Here is a 17,016-nt window from a genome sequence, read left to right on the forward strand (position 1 = left end):
GCACAGTTGAAAAATATATGGCAAATAGAAATCCAATATGGATGGTGTTAAGAGATAAATGGGAGGGGTTGATGGAGCTGAATGTTGAGACTAATAACAACAAGATAACTAATATAAAACATACGGTGCCCGTAAAACGTATATATGTTAGGAACTTTTTAGAAAGAGTACAGTTTGAAAGATGTGGCAAATGGAAATCAAATCGGATGGACATCATAAATATATGGGAGAGGTTGAAGGTAGAGGAAGGACAAGAGTTAAAATATATATATATATATATATATATATTGTAAAATAGACGGTGTCCATAAAATGTATGTATAAACTGGAAATACAAGCCTAAGCGTTGTTGTTCACTAGTTTGCTCCAATTGGGGGAGGGGTTGGAGGGTAATACAGGAAATATATATATATATTTTTAAATGTATGTATGTATGTATGTATGTATGTATGTATGTATGTATGTATGTATGTATGTATGTATGTGTGTGCATGTGTTTTCACATACAAAAGTGATTGCTTTTGATGAACACGCTTTATCTGCCTCCCAATGAAAATGAATTTGAAAATTCAAACATATTTTTTTATGGAAAATATATGTTTTATGTTTCTGGACGATATGTAGTATACTGCCATCTTGACAACATGACTGAGCAGCGCTCCTCCCTCACCGATTTTGCCCATTCACGTCAAGGGCCATAGACCGGTGCCCCGCGCTTCAAGTTAATATAACTCACTCATTGGACGGCAGTTGCACAGTAGGGAAGCGACTCCCTGAAAATTACATTTGACACACCTGTCGTCAGTTGCTTACAGCTGAGCCGGAGTAGTAACAAGACCGAGTAGGATACTTCTCTCACAGTATTGGAGGTTTGTGAATTATTTTACGGTAGCCTATACCATATTGTGTTGCTACATTATTCATACACTGAATAATAACAACTTCTGCCTTGTTTGTGTACGCAGTCTCAGCAGGATGAAAGTGTCATTAACGTAGACTATATACAGTAGGCTAAACGCCTCACACTTATTCTTTTTTGTCACACATTGTCCGGCATTTTCTCTTAAGTGTAAACTGAGGTTGAAGGGATTTGCTTGAAGTCCGTGTTATACGGCATCCATCTTTGCACCTGTTGAGATTCCTGGTCTGTCCTGCTGCAGCCCTGAAAGATTCCTGTTTTTATCAGGTCTCGTTCCTTTCAATCGGCTGTTGAATCTAACCCGGTCTTCAGGGGCGGCGATAAGGGAGGAAACATTTATTTTACTAAATTAAATACTTTTGTAATCTTGCTTCCCTAATTTATTTTAGATGTAATGTCGAGAGTGTGGCGCATAATTCTCAAATCACAACCCATTGCTGTGGGAAATTAGGAGTTTGATAAACGTTGTGGCAAATGATCATCGGTGGGCCTTTTTATTGGTATTTTCTCCTCGAGCCCAGTTTTCTAATTCAGGTGTTGCACATTACCTTGCTATCTAGCTGCGAATTTCTTGTCTAGTGCAGAAACAAATGGAGACTATATCCGACTTTATAACACTGATAAAGATTAGCAAAGACTAGGCCTACAATAGAAATACTGAGCTATATTGTATTCTCCAAACAATGATAATCGTTATTGTTCAGAAAGATATTTAAGTAATACTTTTCTGCCAAAAAGATGTCAATTCTTGGTACCCCAGTTTTAGAAAAATATTTTGTGCACCCTCTCCTTTCAAGGAAAATGGCACTGAGCCTTTTTCTATATGTTCTGATATTGGAGAACACATTTGGGTGGGTCATATATAATACAATTCCTCCATCCAGAATCTTCCCAGATTATTGATATCCTTCAGTCTGTGTTTATGGATTAGATTGCCCCCAAAGACCTCTATTTTCGTCTCATAAAATTGTCCATAGCGCCTGGTTCCAGTCTACATTACCAATACTGTTTAACAAGCTACAGGTGTTTACCTTTGTTGGTTCCTCTCAACAAAAGTTTTTTTTTATTCTGGCAACCCTTCTAAAGAGCCTATTGGCAGGTGGCATCTAATTGTGGATTAACAAACTTGGTGACCCCAAGATGTGACCAAGTACTGTGATTCTCCAACTAGCCGATATACCGCAGAGTGTCTGGATACAGCATGTCCAAAAGTATGTGGATTTGGCTAATTCAACCTCAACCATGCTGACCGGTATATACAATCTAGCTCACAGCCATGCAATCACCATAGACAGACATTGGCAGTAGAATGGCCTTACTGAAGAGCTCAGTGACTCAACGTGGTACCGTCATAGGATGCCACCTTTCCAACAAGTCAGTTCGTAAAATGTCTGCCCTGCTAGAGCTGCCCCACTCAACTGTAAGTGCTGTTATTGTGAAGTAGAAATGTCTAGAAGCAACAACAGCTCGGCCATGAAGTGGTAGGCCACACAAGCTCACAGAACGGGACCGCTAAGTACTGAATCGCTCGGTTGTTTGTTTATTTATTTCACCTTTATTTAACAAGGTAGGCAAGTTGAGAACAAGTTCTCATTTACAATTGCGACTTGGCCAAGATAAAGCAAAGCAGTTCGACACATACAACAACACAGAGTTACACATGGAGTCAAACAAACATACAGTCAATAATACATTAGAAAAATAAGTCTATATACAATGTGAGCAAATGAGGTGAGATAAGGGAGGTAAAGGCAAAAAAAGGCCATGGTGGCAAAGTAAATACAATATAGCAAGTAAAACACTGGAATGGTAGATTTGCAGTGGAAGAAAGTGCAAAGTAGAAATAGAAATAATGGGGTGTGAAGGAGCAAAATAAATAAATACAGTGGGTGCTGCTATGGTGACCAGTGAGCGGAGATAAGGGGGGACTTTACCTAGCAGGGTCTTGTAGATGACCTGGAGCCAGTGGGTTTGGCGATGAGTATGAAGCGAGGGCCAGCCAACGAGAGCGTACAGGTCGCAGTGGTGGGTAGTATATGGGGCTTTGGTGACAAAACGGATGGCACTGTGATAGACTGCATCCAGTTTATTGATTAGGGTATTGGAGGCTATTTTGTAAATGACATCGCCAAAGTCGGTGTCAGTTTTACGAGGGTATGTTTGGCAGCATGAGTGAAGGATGCTTTGTTGCGAAATAGGAAGCCAATTCTAGATTTAACTTTGGATTGGAGATGTTTGATGTGAGTCTGGAAGGAGAGCTTACAGTCTAACCAGACACTTAGGTTGTAACACTCACTAGTTCCAAACTGCCTCTGGACGTAACGTCAGCACAAGAAATGTTGGCCAGGAGCTTCATGAGAAGTGTTTCCATGGCCGAGCAGCCGCACAAGCCTAAGATCACCATGCGCAATACCAAGCGTCGGCTAGAGTGGTGTAAAGCTCGCCGCCATTAGACTCAGGAACAGTGGAAACGCTTTCTCTGGAGTGATGAATCACGCTTCACCACCTGGCAGTCTGACAGACAAATCTGGGTTTGGCGGATGCCAGGAGAATGCTACCTGTCCCAATGTATAGTGCCAACTGTAAAGATTGGTGGAGGAGGAATAATGGTCTGGGGCAGTTTTTCATGGTTCGGGCTAGGACCCCTAGTTCCAGTAAAGGGAAATCTTAACGCTACAGCATACAATGACATTCTAGACGATTCTGTGCTTCCAACTTTGTGGCAACAGTTTGGGGAAGGACCTTTCCTGTTTCAGCATGACAATGCCCCTGTGCACAAAGCGAGGTACAGAAATTGTTTGTTGAGATCGGTGTGGAAGAACTTGACTGGCCTGCACAGAGCCCTGACCTCAACCCCATCGAACACCTTTGGGATGAATTGGAGCGCAGATTGCGAGCCAGGCCTAATCGCCCAACATCAATGCCCCACCTTACTAATGCTCTTGTGGCCGAAAGGAAGCAAGTCCCCACATAAATGTTCCAACATCTAGTTGAAAGCCTTCCCAGAATAGTGGAGGCTGTTATAGCGGCAAAGGAGTGGACCAACTCCATATTAATGCCCATGATTTTGGAATGAGCTGTTCGACGAGCAGGTGTCCACATACTTTTGGTCGTGTGGTATTTTCCTATAAGCTGAGAAGAACAAGTAGAATTAATGCAGATTTTGTTTGATTGCATTAATAATAACCTTTCAGCCTGCCAATAATTGACATTTTTGTGAGCATACACTATAGTGTAATATTTGTTTTATACAGTATTTATTTTGGCTCATCTTTATCAAGGGTGCCAATAATTGTGGAGGTTACCTTTACCATGTCGAACCTGTTGTGTGAACTGGGGGGGGGGGGTGATGTGCGATGAGTCTTGACTGATGAGTTACTACTGGGATGGATGACTGAAATCCTTTGTGTAACCTGATTGATGGGGTCTTCTGGGCCCATTGGAATGCTTAAAAAATGCATTCACCCTTGACATAATCACTTATTTTACATGTCTGGAGAGTTGAAAGTAAGGGTTCCTCCTTTCACCAACCCAGTCCTGTATTTAAACTGTAGTCAGATCTCTCACTCAGGGTAAATCTGTTCTGAGTAGTCTTCAACTTCTTCCCTCAGTAGAACTCAAGGTGTTTCCTCTGGTGTTCTTCGGCCATGACGTAGTCATTTGTCTATTTGAAGTACTGTAGTTTAATTGGGTATGTTTGATGCTTCATCAGTATGGGAGCTGTCAGACAGGAATGGTGTGTCCAGAGTTGCATAAACTGAAACAAACATGTCAAAGCGTGCGTAAGTGTGCATCTAATGGGGTCACCATGTCAACCAAGGTTTTGAATGACTCAGACCAGAGTGCTATCCTCTTGTGTGGTGTCAAGACACCATGCCTTATTGGTCAAAAGAGAAACTTGCATGATCTGACCTGTAAAGTGCCATGTGTAGATCCATGTAGTGTATTATCTCAAGTAATCACCTACTACACTATACGCTGCATCCGGAAAGTATTCAGACCCCTTGACTTTTCCACATTTTGTTACGTTACAGCCTTATTCTAAAATTGATTAAATAAAACATTTTCGATCTACACACAATACCCCATAATGACAAAGTGAAAACAGGTTTTTTAGAAATGTTTGCAAATTTATAAAAAATAAGTATTCAGACCCTTTGCTTTGAGACTTGAAGTTGCGCTCCGGTGCATCCTGTTTCCATTGATCATCCTTGATGTTTTTACAATTTGGTTGGACATGATTTGGAAAGGCGCACACACCTGTCTATATAAGTTCACACAGTTGACAGTGCATGTCAGAGCAAAAACCAAGCCATGAGGTCAAAGGAATTGTCCGTAGCGTAGAGCTCCGAGACAGGATTGTGTTGACACAGATCTGGGGAAGGGTACCAAAACATTTCTGCAGCATTGAAGGTCCCCAAGAACACAGTGGCCTCCATCATTCTTAAATGGAAGAAGTTTGGAACCACCAAGACTCGTCCTAGAGCTGGCCACCCGGCCAAACTGAGCAATCGGTGGAGAAAGGTCCTTGGTCAGGGAGGTGACCAAGAACTCAATGGTAAATCTGACAGCGATCCTCAGTGGAGATGGGAGAACTTTCCAGAAGGACAACCATCTCTGCAGAACTCCACCAATCAGGCCTTTATGGTAGAGTGGCCAGACAGAAGCCACTCCTCAGTAAAATGCACATGACAATCCGCTTGGAGTTTGCCAAAAGTCACCTAAAGCATTCAGACCCTGAGAAACAAGTTTCTCTGGTCTGATGAAACCAAGAATGAACTCTTTAGCCTGAATGCCAAGCATCACATCTGGAGGAAACCAGGCACCGTCCCTACGGTGAAGCATGGCGGTGGCAGCATCATGCTGTGGGGATGTTTTTCAGTGGCAGGGTCTGGGAGACTAGTCAGGATTGAGGGAAAGATGAATGGAGTCAAGTACAGAGAGATCCTTGCTCCAGAGTGTTCAGGACCTTCGACTGGGGGCAAACGTTCACCTTCCAACAGGACAACAACCCTAACCACACAGCCAAGACAACGCTAGGGTTGCATTTCTGAATGTCCTTGAGTGGCCCAGACTTGAACCCTATCGAACATCTCTGGAGAGACCTGAAAATAGCTGTGCAGCGACGCTCCCCATCCAACCTGACAGAGCTTGAGAAGAACGGGAGAAACTCCCCCTCAAGAAGACTTGAGGCTGTAATCGCTGCCAAAGGTGCTTCTGCAAAGTATTGAGTAAAGGGTCTGACTACTTTTGCAAATGTGATATTTTGTCATGGTTTATTGTGTGTTATGGCAGCGAAGGGGGGACCAATTCCATATTAATGCCCATGATTTTGAAATGAGATGTTCGACACATACTTTTTGTCATGTAGTCTATTTGATTATGTTATGATCTTTTGCCATTTGGTAATGATGACATGTGTTCAGCGTTTGGATCTATTGTTTACGGTAGTTTTTTTTTTAAATGTATTTTTTATTTTATTTTTAATCCCAGCCCCCGTCCCCTTAGGAGGCCTTTTGGTAGGCCATCATTGTAAATAAGAATTTGTTCTTAACTGACTTGTTTATTTAACTAGGCATTATTTGCCCTTGGCTCAACTCGTATGATTTGAGTTTTATACAGGGCAACTCGGTGCTTAAACACTTAAAGCCAGGTCAGGTATATCCTGTAGACTTATTAGTACTCTGATCTATGTTTTATATAGGGAAATCTAGTTTTGAATGTTCCATGCATCCCCTTGCTTGTGTGAGAAGGCCCTGGATAGGGTTGAGGTTTGTGCTGAAATGGGATCTGCTCCCTTTCCCCTCTTACTGTATGTATACTGTTCCCTTAAAATAAACCAGTCAGACAGCATTTGATTGTTTAAAGCTTACATTCTTTCTTAAGGTAGTTTCACGAGGTAGGCTTTGTCAGATAACCCTGTGTATCCAATACTCTGGAACTTTACACGGGTCTGTTAGATTTCATAACCACCTTGTATACTGTGATGTTGATTTACACGTTTGAGATGGAGATAAGTCTCTTCTGTACATGCAGCACACAATACTGTATTCAGTAAATGTATTGGGTGTTTTTTTGTTGTTGGTATTTTGGAATACTTTAAAGTCAACTACATTGTCCTTTGGAAGTATTTTTCAGGCAGATTTGATTTTGCATTGTGTGGATCTTTAGAATTGTTACATCTGTTGGTGTCCCCAGTGATGGGTTCAGTTTGTCTTCTCTTATTGATGCCCCTCACAAATCAGACCTTTTACTCAATTATTCACTTCATTTGAATGGCCTGGGAGGAATTTCCCATACTAGTGAATATCAAGAAAACTGAAGTTCCTATTCAAAAAGCCCTACCCCTCTAGAATTTTAAAGTGACTGCTTCACGTGGTTGTCTAAATGCAGGCTTCTTGTAGGCCCAAGTAATGGCTAGTACATGTTATGCTGAATCTTGAAGAGCATTGTATCTCATGGTTTATAAAAGTAACCATCCTCTCCTGCTTGAAGATGTGTGGCATGATGGCTTAGCTATCTACTGGTTTAGTTTGCAGTAGACAGTTTGAAAGGAAATCTGACTTGGACATGGTGTACATGTCAGTCAGCAATCCAGTTGTGTTGAGTGTTGGCCTAATTGTTATACAATGCAGCTTTGTTCCATGGCTTGGCATTCTGTGTCTTCAGGCTGTGGTATTATTGAATAGAGATGATGATGATGATGACGACAGGATAGAAATGCTCGTCGCATGTAGCTGTTCTCTCTGTAAATGCATGGCATTTATCCTTACCCATTAACAGGGAGGGAGCTATCCTTGATTTACCCACTTCATATGTATATACTGTATTCTAGCCAAGGCTCATCCTATATAACTACTGCTGTATACACGTTTTTCTATTACAATACTGTCCATTTTATTTTTATTTTATTTCATCTTTATTTAACCAGGTAGGCAAGTTGAGAACAAGTTCTCATTTACAATTGCGACCTGGCCAAGATAAAGCAAAGCAGTTCGACACATACAACAACACAGAGTTACATATGGAGTAAAACAAGCATACAGTCAATAATACAGTAGAAAAATAAGTCTATATACAATGTGAGCAAATGAGGTGAGAAGGGAGGTAAAGGCAAAAAAAGGCCATGGTGGCAAAGTAAATACAATATAGCAAGTAAAACACTGGAATGGTAGATTTGCAGTGGAAGAAAGTGCAAAGTAGAAATAGAAATAATGGGGTGCGAAGGAGCTAAATAAATAAATACAGTAGGGGAAGAGGTAGTTGTATGGGCTAGCTGGTGCTTAAAGCTAGTGAGGGAGATAAGTGTTTCAGAGGTTTTTGTAGTTCGTTCCAGTCATTGGCAGCGGAGAACTGGAAGGAGAGACTTTTGCGTGTATTGTTAGGTATTATTGCACTGTTGGAGCTAGGAACATAAGCATTTTTCGTTACACCTGCGTAGGGCTGGGTGATATGGCCAAAATATCATGTATGGTATTTTTCAAGTTTGACAGTATTTTATGTTTTTGATTTAATAAAAGTTCTACATGTGCTTTATGAGTAGTGCTAGGGTGGCATATCAATAATTCTAAATGATTTCAATGGGTCTTTCTCCATTCTGATTGTTTTATACTGTTCAATTCAATTTCAACCTAAAATAATTTCCTGCATTTCCATCAATTTCTGCATTTCCTGCACTCATTTGAGATCATTTCCACACTGCCACGATATGGGCAAAAAAACTAGGCCTTATTTTTAACCAAATGTTGCAATTGCGATTTAGATCAAAACACTTGTGTGAACTTTTGGAATCATGGAAATGTAATGTTTAATATTATTCTATAGTTAGAATATAAATAATAGTGGGCACTTTGAATACAGTGTTTGACATGACAACGAATGAAAATGCCATGGACGAGTTATTGTGACAGGGTAGGAACCACATTGATATTCAGTGTTTCCTAGGGGACCCTATAATCTTTGGCTACATTAAATCTTTATTCATATAGCCAGGATATGCATGCTTCGCCTATTCCTCTTTGTTTTAGAAGATACTGTTGCACAAACAACATGCTGATTTAAGCCTCCACCAGTACTGGTATCAGTACTTTTAGTAGCTAGTCAGCGATTAGCATTAGTGGCTAACACGATTTAGCGTAACTTGCTAAGAAAATACAAATGAGCTGTTTGCAGATGTAAGAAACAAACTAATATTGTAATTATAGAACGCTGGGGATTTATATTCAGATCAAAGTGGAAACATCGGTGTCATCATGTTTGCATGTGCTGCATTTACATTGCAGACTGAACGAAAGTGGATCAAGCAACAACAACATGCGCTCCTTGAGTGACGGGGTGAGACCAGGTCTGTGTGGCAAGCGGCATGGAGAGCGGAGTAAACTATAAAAATGGACGTTACACACGGCGTAGCACATTTAACAATCCAAACATTCAAATACCGTTATAGAAGGTAAAGTAAAAACCCAAACCTGTCCGTGCATAAATACCGGTGTGTATATTAAAATAGGTTATACCGCCCAGCCCTACACCCGCGATAATATATGCAAAATATTTTTACGCAACCAATACAATTTTATTTCACCGATTCAGTTTTGGTCTTTATTGTCTGTAGCCTTGTGGTTAAGAGCAAGGAGCCAGTAGCCAAAAAGAATCCCAGAGCCGACTAGGTGAAAAATCTGTCTGTACCCAAGAGCAAGGCACTTAACCCTAATTGCTTCTGTAAATCGCTCTGGATAAGAGCAACTGCTAAATTACTCATCTAATGTGTGTAACCTTCCCTCCTCCCTAGCAACAGGAATGTTGTCCTGGGAATGGTATACTTGAGCAATAAGGCCAGAGGAGGTGTGGTATTATGGCCAATATACCACGGCTAAGGGCTGTTCTTAGGCACAACGCAGAGTGGTATATTGGCCATATACTACAAACCCCCAAGGAGCTTTATTGCTATTATAAATTGGTTACCAACGTAATTAGAGCAGTATAACTAAATGTTTTGTCATACCCGTGGTATACGGTCTGATATACCATGGCCTTCAGCCAATCAGAATTCATGGCTTAAACCACCCAGTTTATAATGATATTTAGAAAACAGGCCATTTTAAATGAGACCACTCCCAGACAATCCAAGCAAAACAATTATTGCTTGAGAAATTGCCCTTTGTAAGAAGCCATTTTTGTTTATTTTTGACTATTTTAATTGAGAACACAGTAAGGTAACGGTTTACCTTAATGTGTTTTTTGTTAGCCATAAATTATTTGATTATTGAGATTAAAGAAAACAGCTGCATTGGGCCTTTTACCTATGACCCGTGTGTTTCCTCCAGAACAGCTAAAGGAGCTCCGGGAGACATGGAGTTCAGGGATCTAACGACCAGGGTCGGACTCTGGTATGAGAACTTCATGAAAAATGCAGGTGAGGATCCATCACTAACTGCTGTGCAACAACGATGAATATATTGAGTTTTGGTGTTAAAAAGGCAAATGGGTTTTAGGCAAATGGGTCTCCCGAGTGCCGCAGCAGTCTAAGGCACTGCATCTCAGTGCAAGGGGTGTCACTACAGTCCCTGGTTGGAATCCAGGCTGTATCACATCCAGCCATGAGTGGGAGTCCCATAGGGCGGCGCACAATTGGCCCAGCGTCGTCCGGGGTTGGCCGTCATTGTAAATAAGAAATTGTTCTTAACTGACTTGCCTAGTTAAATACAAAAATATATTTAAAATAAAGTATGTTTTCAGTAGAAGCCAGAGGATAACGAATGAAAGCATTATGCAACATTCTCTTCCTATGTGTTCCTTGGTGGAAGTGGACAGATATTGGCTGTGTATCTAGTGGAGGTTGGTCTTCTGGGGTTGATGAAATAGCGCTGATCATCATTACAAGCCATGAGAATCAACTGTAACCTACCCTCTTAAACATATTGTTGGTGCATCTCAGTTGAATGCTTGGCTAGATGACATGATGTATTGATTTATTTTATTGAATCATACACTCAACCCTTCTCTGCTGTCAAGACCCCAGGACAGAAGACTGGTTTCTCATGTCATCGCCGCTCCCCCAGACCGTAGTAATCGTGGCGTACATCTACTTTGTGACGCGGCTGGGGCCCAGGCTCATGGAGAAACGCAAGGCCTTCCACCTCAAAGAAGTTCTCATCATCTACAACTTCAGCGTCGTTGCCTTGTCCCTCTACATGTGCTATGAGGTGGGTCTCTTTCTCAATGGACTTCTGACAGGCTGTAGTGTTTTATACTGCCTCGTCAAGCAGGACAGTCTGTGAGGCGAGCGGCAAAAAAATGAAGCAATTGGGATTTCTCAAGTTTGTTATGAAGAAGTTTGTTATGAAGAAGTTTGTTATGAAGAAGTTTGTTATGAAGAAGTTTGTTATGAAGAAGTTTGTTATGAAGAAGTTTGTTATGAAGTTTTATGAAGAAGGCTATGCTTCAGAATCACAATGATGCATCATTTCATACTTAATTATTTTCTTCTGGTCATTACATTGTCAGCGGAAAAACAAACTAAATCGCAAAATAGTCGGAGCCTTTTTTTATTTGCATGAGATGTTTTTATACCAATTGTTCAAAATCAAATCACATACACATATTTAGCAGGTGTTATTGCGGGTGTAGTGAAATGCTTGTGTTCCTAGATCCTACAGTGCAGTAATATCTAACAATGCACACATCTAAAAGTAAAATAATGGAATTAAGATGTGTGTGTGTGTGTGTGTGTGTGTGTGTATGTATGTGTATATGAATGAGAGAAATGTCGGAGTGGCATTGACTAAAATACAGTAGAATAGAATACAGTATATACATATGAGATGAGTAAAGCAGTATTTAAACATTATTAAAGTGGCCAGTGATTCCAAGTCTATGTAGGGCAGCAGCCTCTAAGGTGCAGGGTTGAGTAACCGGGTGGTAGCTGGCTAGTGATGGCTAATTAACAGTCTGATGGCCTTGAGATGGAAGCTGTTTTTCAGTCTCTCTGTCCCCGCTTTGATGCAACTTTACTGACCTCGCCTTCTGGATGATAGCGGGGTGAACAGGCCGTGGCTCAGGTGGTTGATGATCTTTTTGGCCTTCCTTTGACATCAGGTGGTGTAGGTGTCCTGGAGGGCAGGTAGTTTGCCCCCGGTGATGCGTTGGGCAGACTGCACCACCCTCTGCGTTCATATAACTTATGCATGAAACCGGAAGATGATTGAGGGTTTTTGCTTGACACTAGTTCATTGTAGGGGCACAGATCAGTGATTTACCTCAAGGAAGCAGGAAAGGATGCCTTTTTGTCTTGTGTATTGGGCCAAATTCCTTTCTGTTGACTGGTGTGCAGAACCTGTCTTGAGCAGGAAATGCAGGTCATGATCCACATGCCATAAAGTGAAATGTATTTTTTGTACCACTCGTTTGTCAGATTGTCAAGGTTTAATGGTTGTCACCCAAACACCAACGTGTACTTGGTATTAAGAAACGTGGGGGAGGGGGGTGTCATTGGTATTAAGAAATGTGTGTGGGGGAGGGGGGTGTCATTGGTATGAAGAAATGTGTGTGGGGAGGGGGGTGTCATTGGTATGAAGAAATGTGTGTGGGGAGGGGGGGTGTCATTGGTATGAAGAAATGTGTGTGGGGGGGGGGGGTGTCATTGGTATTAAGAAATGTGTGTGGGGGAGGGGGGTGTCATTGGTATTAAGAAATGTGTGTGGGGAGGGGGGGTGTCATTGGTATGAAGAAATGTGTGTGGGGAGGGGGGTGTCATTGGTATGAAGAAATGGTGTGTGGGGGAGGGGGGTGTCATTGGTAATAAGAAACGTGTGTGTGTGTGTGGGGAGGGGGGGTGTCATTGGTATTAAGAAACGGGTGGGGGAGGGGATGTCATTGGTAATAAGAAACGTGTGTGTGGGGGAGGGGGTGTCATTGGTAATAAGAAACGTGTGTGTGGGGGAGGGGGGTGTCATTGGTAATAAGAAACGTGTGTGTGTGGGGGAGGGGGGTGTCATTGGTAATAAGAAACGTGTGTGTGTGTGGGGGAGGGGGGGTGTCATTGGTAATAAGAAACGTGTGTGTGTGTGTGGGGTGTGTGTAAGTGTGTGTGTGGGGAGGGGGGGTGTCATTGGTAATAAGAAACGTGTGTGTGTGTGTGGGGAGGGGGGTGTCATTGGTAATAAGAAACGTGTGTGTGTGGGGAGGGGGGTGTCATTGGTAATAAGAAACGTGTGTGTGTGGGGGAGGGGGGTGTCATTGGTAATAAGAAACGTGTGTGTGTGTTGGGGGAGGGGGGTGTCATTGGTAATACTTTTTTTAATTTCAGTGTGAAGACGATACATTTTTATGGATGTGTGAAGATGATACATTTTTATTGACGTCTAATCTTTGCATAAAGGAGAACCATGCAACAACTAGTGTGTTGTGATTTGGAGTAGGTTTTTAATTCATTGCCTCTTCTTCCTGTAGTATGTGATGTCGGGCTGGGGGACGGGCTACACGTTCCACTGTGACCTAGTGGACTACTCGGACTCGCCGCAGGCAGTGAGGGTAAGAGCTGTGGAATGTGCCTCTACCTGCAACAGACAGGCAGAGAACTTATACTGGCCGTTCCTCTCTTCTTATGAACACCCATTCACCTGTGGAATCCCCCACTGACTCTAGCATGCCAACAAGCTGTTGGAACAAAGAAGCATTGAGAGCAGGTCATTCCATAGGAGTGATTCACACCACGTTTCCTGTGTTGCATAATATCATTAGTTGTGTGGTGAGGCCTGTTAGGCCATCCTACCAAAGCAGGCTGACTATTCCTGCAGTCTTTCAAACAGCTCTTACACTAAAAGGGCATTATAATCATTTTCACAGTATTATTCTAACCTAATATTGTGTAAATGCATATAAAACAGGAAAATCATATTTACTTTAAAAGTTCAGTGCTGTGACAGGTACACGTTTTGCTTATCTGTAAGTAACGTAATTATCCTTGTGACTAATAACCTCTCTCACTCCTTAGATGGCAGGGACGTGTTGGCTCTACTACTTCTCAAAGTTCATAGAGATGTTTGATACGGTGAGTTGGTTCTTTTTTAGTACAGCTTTCTGACTATCTGTGTCTCGCTTGTTCAGAGGGGTTGGGTTAAATGCGGAAGACACATTTTGGTTGACTGCATTCAGTTGTGCGACTGACTAGGTGTCCCCCTTTCCCCTTCTGTCATTTTCAGCCTTGTTCTGTTCTGTGTTAAATGGCTGACTTCTCCCTCCTGTCAGATCTTTTTTGTTCTGAGGAAGAAGAACGGCCAGATTACGTTCCTCCATGTCTACCATCACTCCATAATGCCCTTTACTTGGTGGTTTGGTGTCCGCTTCGCTGCAGGTACAGTAGACAAGAACTTGAGTTACTCCCATGAATGTATTAAACTACTTACAAATGGGCATACTACCAGATCTATATAATTATGGTCTGTCCCAGAAAAATGTCAGTATTCAGCAGGTCATCTTCCTTAGGAAGTGGAACATGAAAACCTGTCCATCTAGGGATAACATTGCCCTATTGAACAGCAAATCATGACTGCTAATTGCTGGTGTCGTTCTCCAGGTGGCCAGGGGACATTCCATGCCCTGTTGAACTGTGTGGTCCATGTCATCATGTACTCCTACTACGGCCTGTCTGCCCTGGGCCCCGCCTACCAGAAGTACCTCTGGTGGAAGAAGTACCTCACCACCATTCAGCTGGTATGTACCACACTTCACTACTACACTAGTGGGGGACTTGAATTTGAGCCAATACGAGAGAGCCACCCATAGGTTTTTATGGACAAGGATATTATTCTGTTGGGCCTCTTGGGATGGTCTCCTTATGTTCAAAACAAGTAACATATAACCTTCCTGTCTGTCCTCAGATCCAGTTTGTGATGGTGACCACCCACATCTGGCAGTATTTCTTCATGAAGGACTGTCCCTACCAGTTCCCCATCTTCATCTACATAATAGGCCTCTACGGCCTGGTCTTTCTCCTCCTCTTCCTCAACTTCTGGTACCACGCCTACACCAAGGGCAAGAGGCTGCCCAAGGTCCTTCAGGCCAAAACTTGGGCCCACCCCTACAACAAAACCAACGGCCAAAACAATAGTGAAATAACCAACGGGAATGGTTTCCATCACGACAAGAACGAGTGACAGGGTGTCCAGCAAATCAGGCTAAGGATTGGGGGTTGATCGTATTTGAATATCAGCCTATTCAGCAACTGAAATTAGACATGGATTTCCAATATAAAAGTCAGTGCACCTTTGAATTCAAAGAGAATTGACCCCAATCCTCTGGACCTTCTGATCTCTTCTGTTCTCTCTGCTAAGGCAATCTCTCAAAGCTTTGACCCAAAGCTGTACTGTACTTTTGTATTACATATTTTCCATTTTTATACCTGTGCTTTACTTTCCTGTTCAGGGTGAGTCTGTTTTTAATAAACAGATTTTGAACGCTAGATAAGTGTTAGTAGGTTAGCCAATGGTGAGACCGTTCTGTCAAACCAGCCTGAATAACCCACACTTCCTATGACCTGTTCTCCTCTGCTGTTTAGAATTGGTGATGAACCTCTCTAGTTTGGCTGTAGGATTCAGCTGTGTGACCTTGCTTTCAGCTGTTTTTTATTTTTCAATACCTGTACTTTTTATACATTTGTTTGTACATTTAATTATAAACATTTATATATATATTATGTTATTGAGTCTAGCCTTGAGGGCGATTTTGTCTGAGTATGTGGGCCATCTCCCAGTTAGGGCCTGAATTATTTCCTGGGTCTTGTCTCATGGCTGGGAAAAACTCTGAGCCCTACCCATAGTACACCTGTAATGGTGGAGGGGTACAGGAAAACCATTGTGCCAGTAAGAACTGATGTTTACATGATGTTCACATACTGAGTGGAGCATATTTGTGGTGACCCCCTCTCTTGTATATTCCTCACCCACTTCTCTGGTTTGAGTCACAGCCTCTACTGGTGCTGAGAAATCTTCAACGCCAACCTGCTCCTGATGTTAGTTGTTCGCCTACTTTAAAAACTGTATTGATGTCCAACAGAAATGACGGTGTGAATTTGAAGCCAGATCGGAAAGAGGTAGTGCAGTACTGTTCTTGCAGGATCCGGAGCAGAGCACAAGTTTAGCTTTAGCTCTGTCACAAGCATGGCACAATATTTGAAAAACAGTAGCCATTGTTTACCACTACATGCATATTCGTTAAATCTTCTGTTCCAAATTGAGTTCAGTTCTTATGACTTGCCGTGCTTATGACAGTTTAAAGTAGGCTTTCTCATTGAGTGTTCACATTTGGTGCTCCACTGGTGATTGAGGACACAGCATTAGCTGAGTGTAGGATGGGCCTCCACAGGTGTAGTAAAACCCCAGTGCCTTGGGTGCAGGCTGAGTCCAATAAGCAACAGCGATCTAGCTGATCTGCAAATGATTGGCTGATGTTACCCTCGTGGGTTACGTACCGTTCAGTGCCTTTGTCAGCCTCTCCAGCTCCTTGATGTAGTTATGAGTGTCCTCCAGACATGATGCCACAATAATTCTGTATAAAAAGTCATTTGTAAATGTAATATTTTGTATTTATGATAAAAAATAAATGCTCTTTATACTGTTATTATACATCACCTGTGTGATTTTTCTATTCCTGGGGCTTAATTCCTAGCAAAGATAGAAATTCCCTTCAAGGCTTTGCTTGAGCATATTTAACTGTCATCTATTAAGCGGGATAGATAGTGGTAGTAAGAACTCTTTAAAATGGGTGAATCTTGACCTTTTACAAGTCAGCATTATCAATGTGACGTTCTACCTGACACACCAGATGCCAAGGCGCGTCAGCCATTGAGAATTCAACCTTGGCGATCCTTGAGTTTGGACACTGCCATTGGACGTGACGCAATGCGGGCAGCTTTCACTGATTTCAAAAGGAGTGTTCCCTCTGGCTGATGGCTGAAGCACAGAACAATGAGACCGATAATTCACCGGATGTATAAAGTTGGCGTTTCCACTCACTACCAAAGATGGTGGTGAGAGGAAGCTGGTGGCCTCAAGTGGGAGAATGAACGACATTCTGCTAATCGATGAAACATTTGATCTCAA

The 17,016-nt window shown here is 42.1% G+C and overlaps 1 protein-coding gene across 9 annotated transcripts; it reads left to right on the forward strand.

The window, feature by feature from the left end:
• Positions 1-731: 731 nt before the first annotated feature.
• Positions 732-16,534, forward strand: LOC106580590 (elongation of very long chain fatty acids protein 7). 9 transcript variants are annotated; one of them, XM_014161820.2, is made up of 9 exons: positions 8,889-9,093; positions 9,202-9,263; positions 10,248-10,331; positions 10,931-11,121; positions 13,367-13,447; positions 13,911-13,967; positions 14,165-14,270; positions 14,493-14,629; positions 14,797-16,534. In XM_014161820.2, exons 1-9 carry the CDS (start codon positions 9,077-9,079, stop codon positions 15,070-15,072), a joined length of 1,011 nt encoding a protein of 336 aa, XP_014017295.1. In that variant the 5' UTR covers positions 8,889-9,076; the 3' UTR covers positions 15,073-16,534. The 9 variants fall into 9 exon arrangements, with proteins under 9 accessions (XP_014017297.1, XP_014017300.1, XP_045559251.1 ...); XM_014161822.2 differs by lacking the exons at positions 8,889-9,093; positions 9,202-9,263 and adding an exon at positions 732-869 and having other exon boundaries at positions 10,243-10,331; XM_014161825.2 differs by lacking the exons at positions 8,889-9,093; positions 9,202-9,263 and adding an exon at positions 732-869.
• The last annotated feature ends 482 nt before the right edge of the window (positions 16,535-17,016 follow it).

Source organism: Salmo salar, chromosome ssa20 (assembly GCF_905237065.1).
Source record: "Salmo salar chromosome ssa20, Ssal_v3.1, whole genome shotgun sequence".
In the NCBI taxonomy this organism is placed as follows: domain Eukaryota; kingdom Metazoa; phylum Chordata; class Actinopteri; order Salmoniformes; family Salmonidae; genus Salmo; species Salmo salar.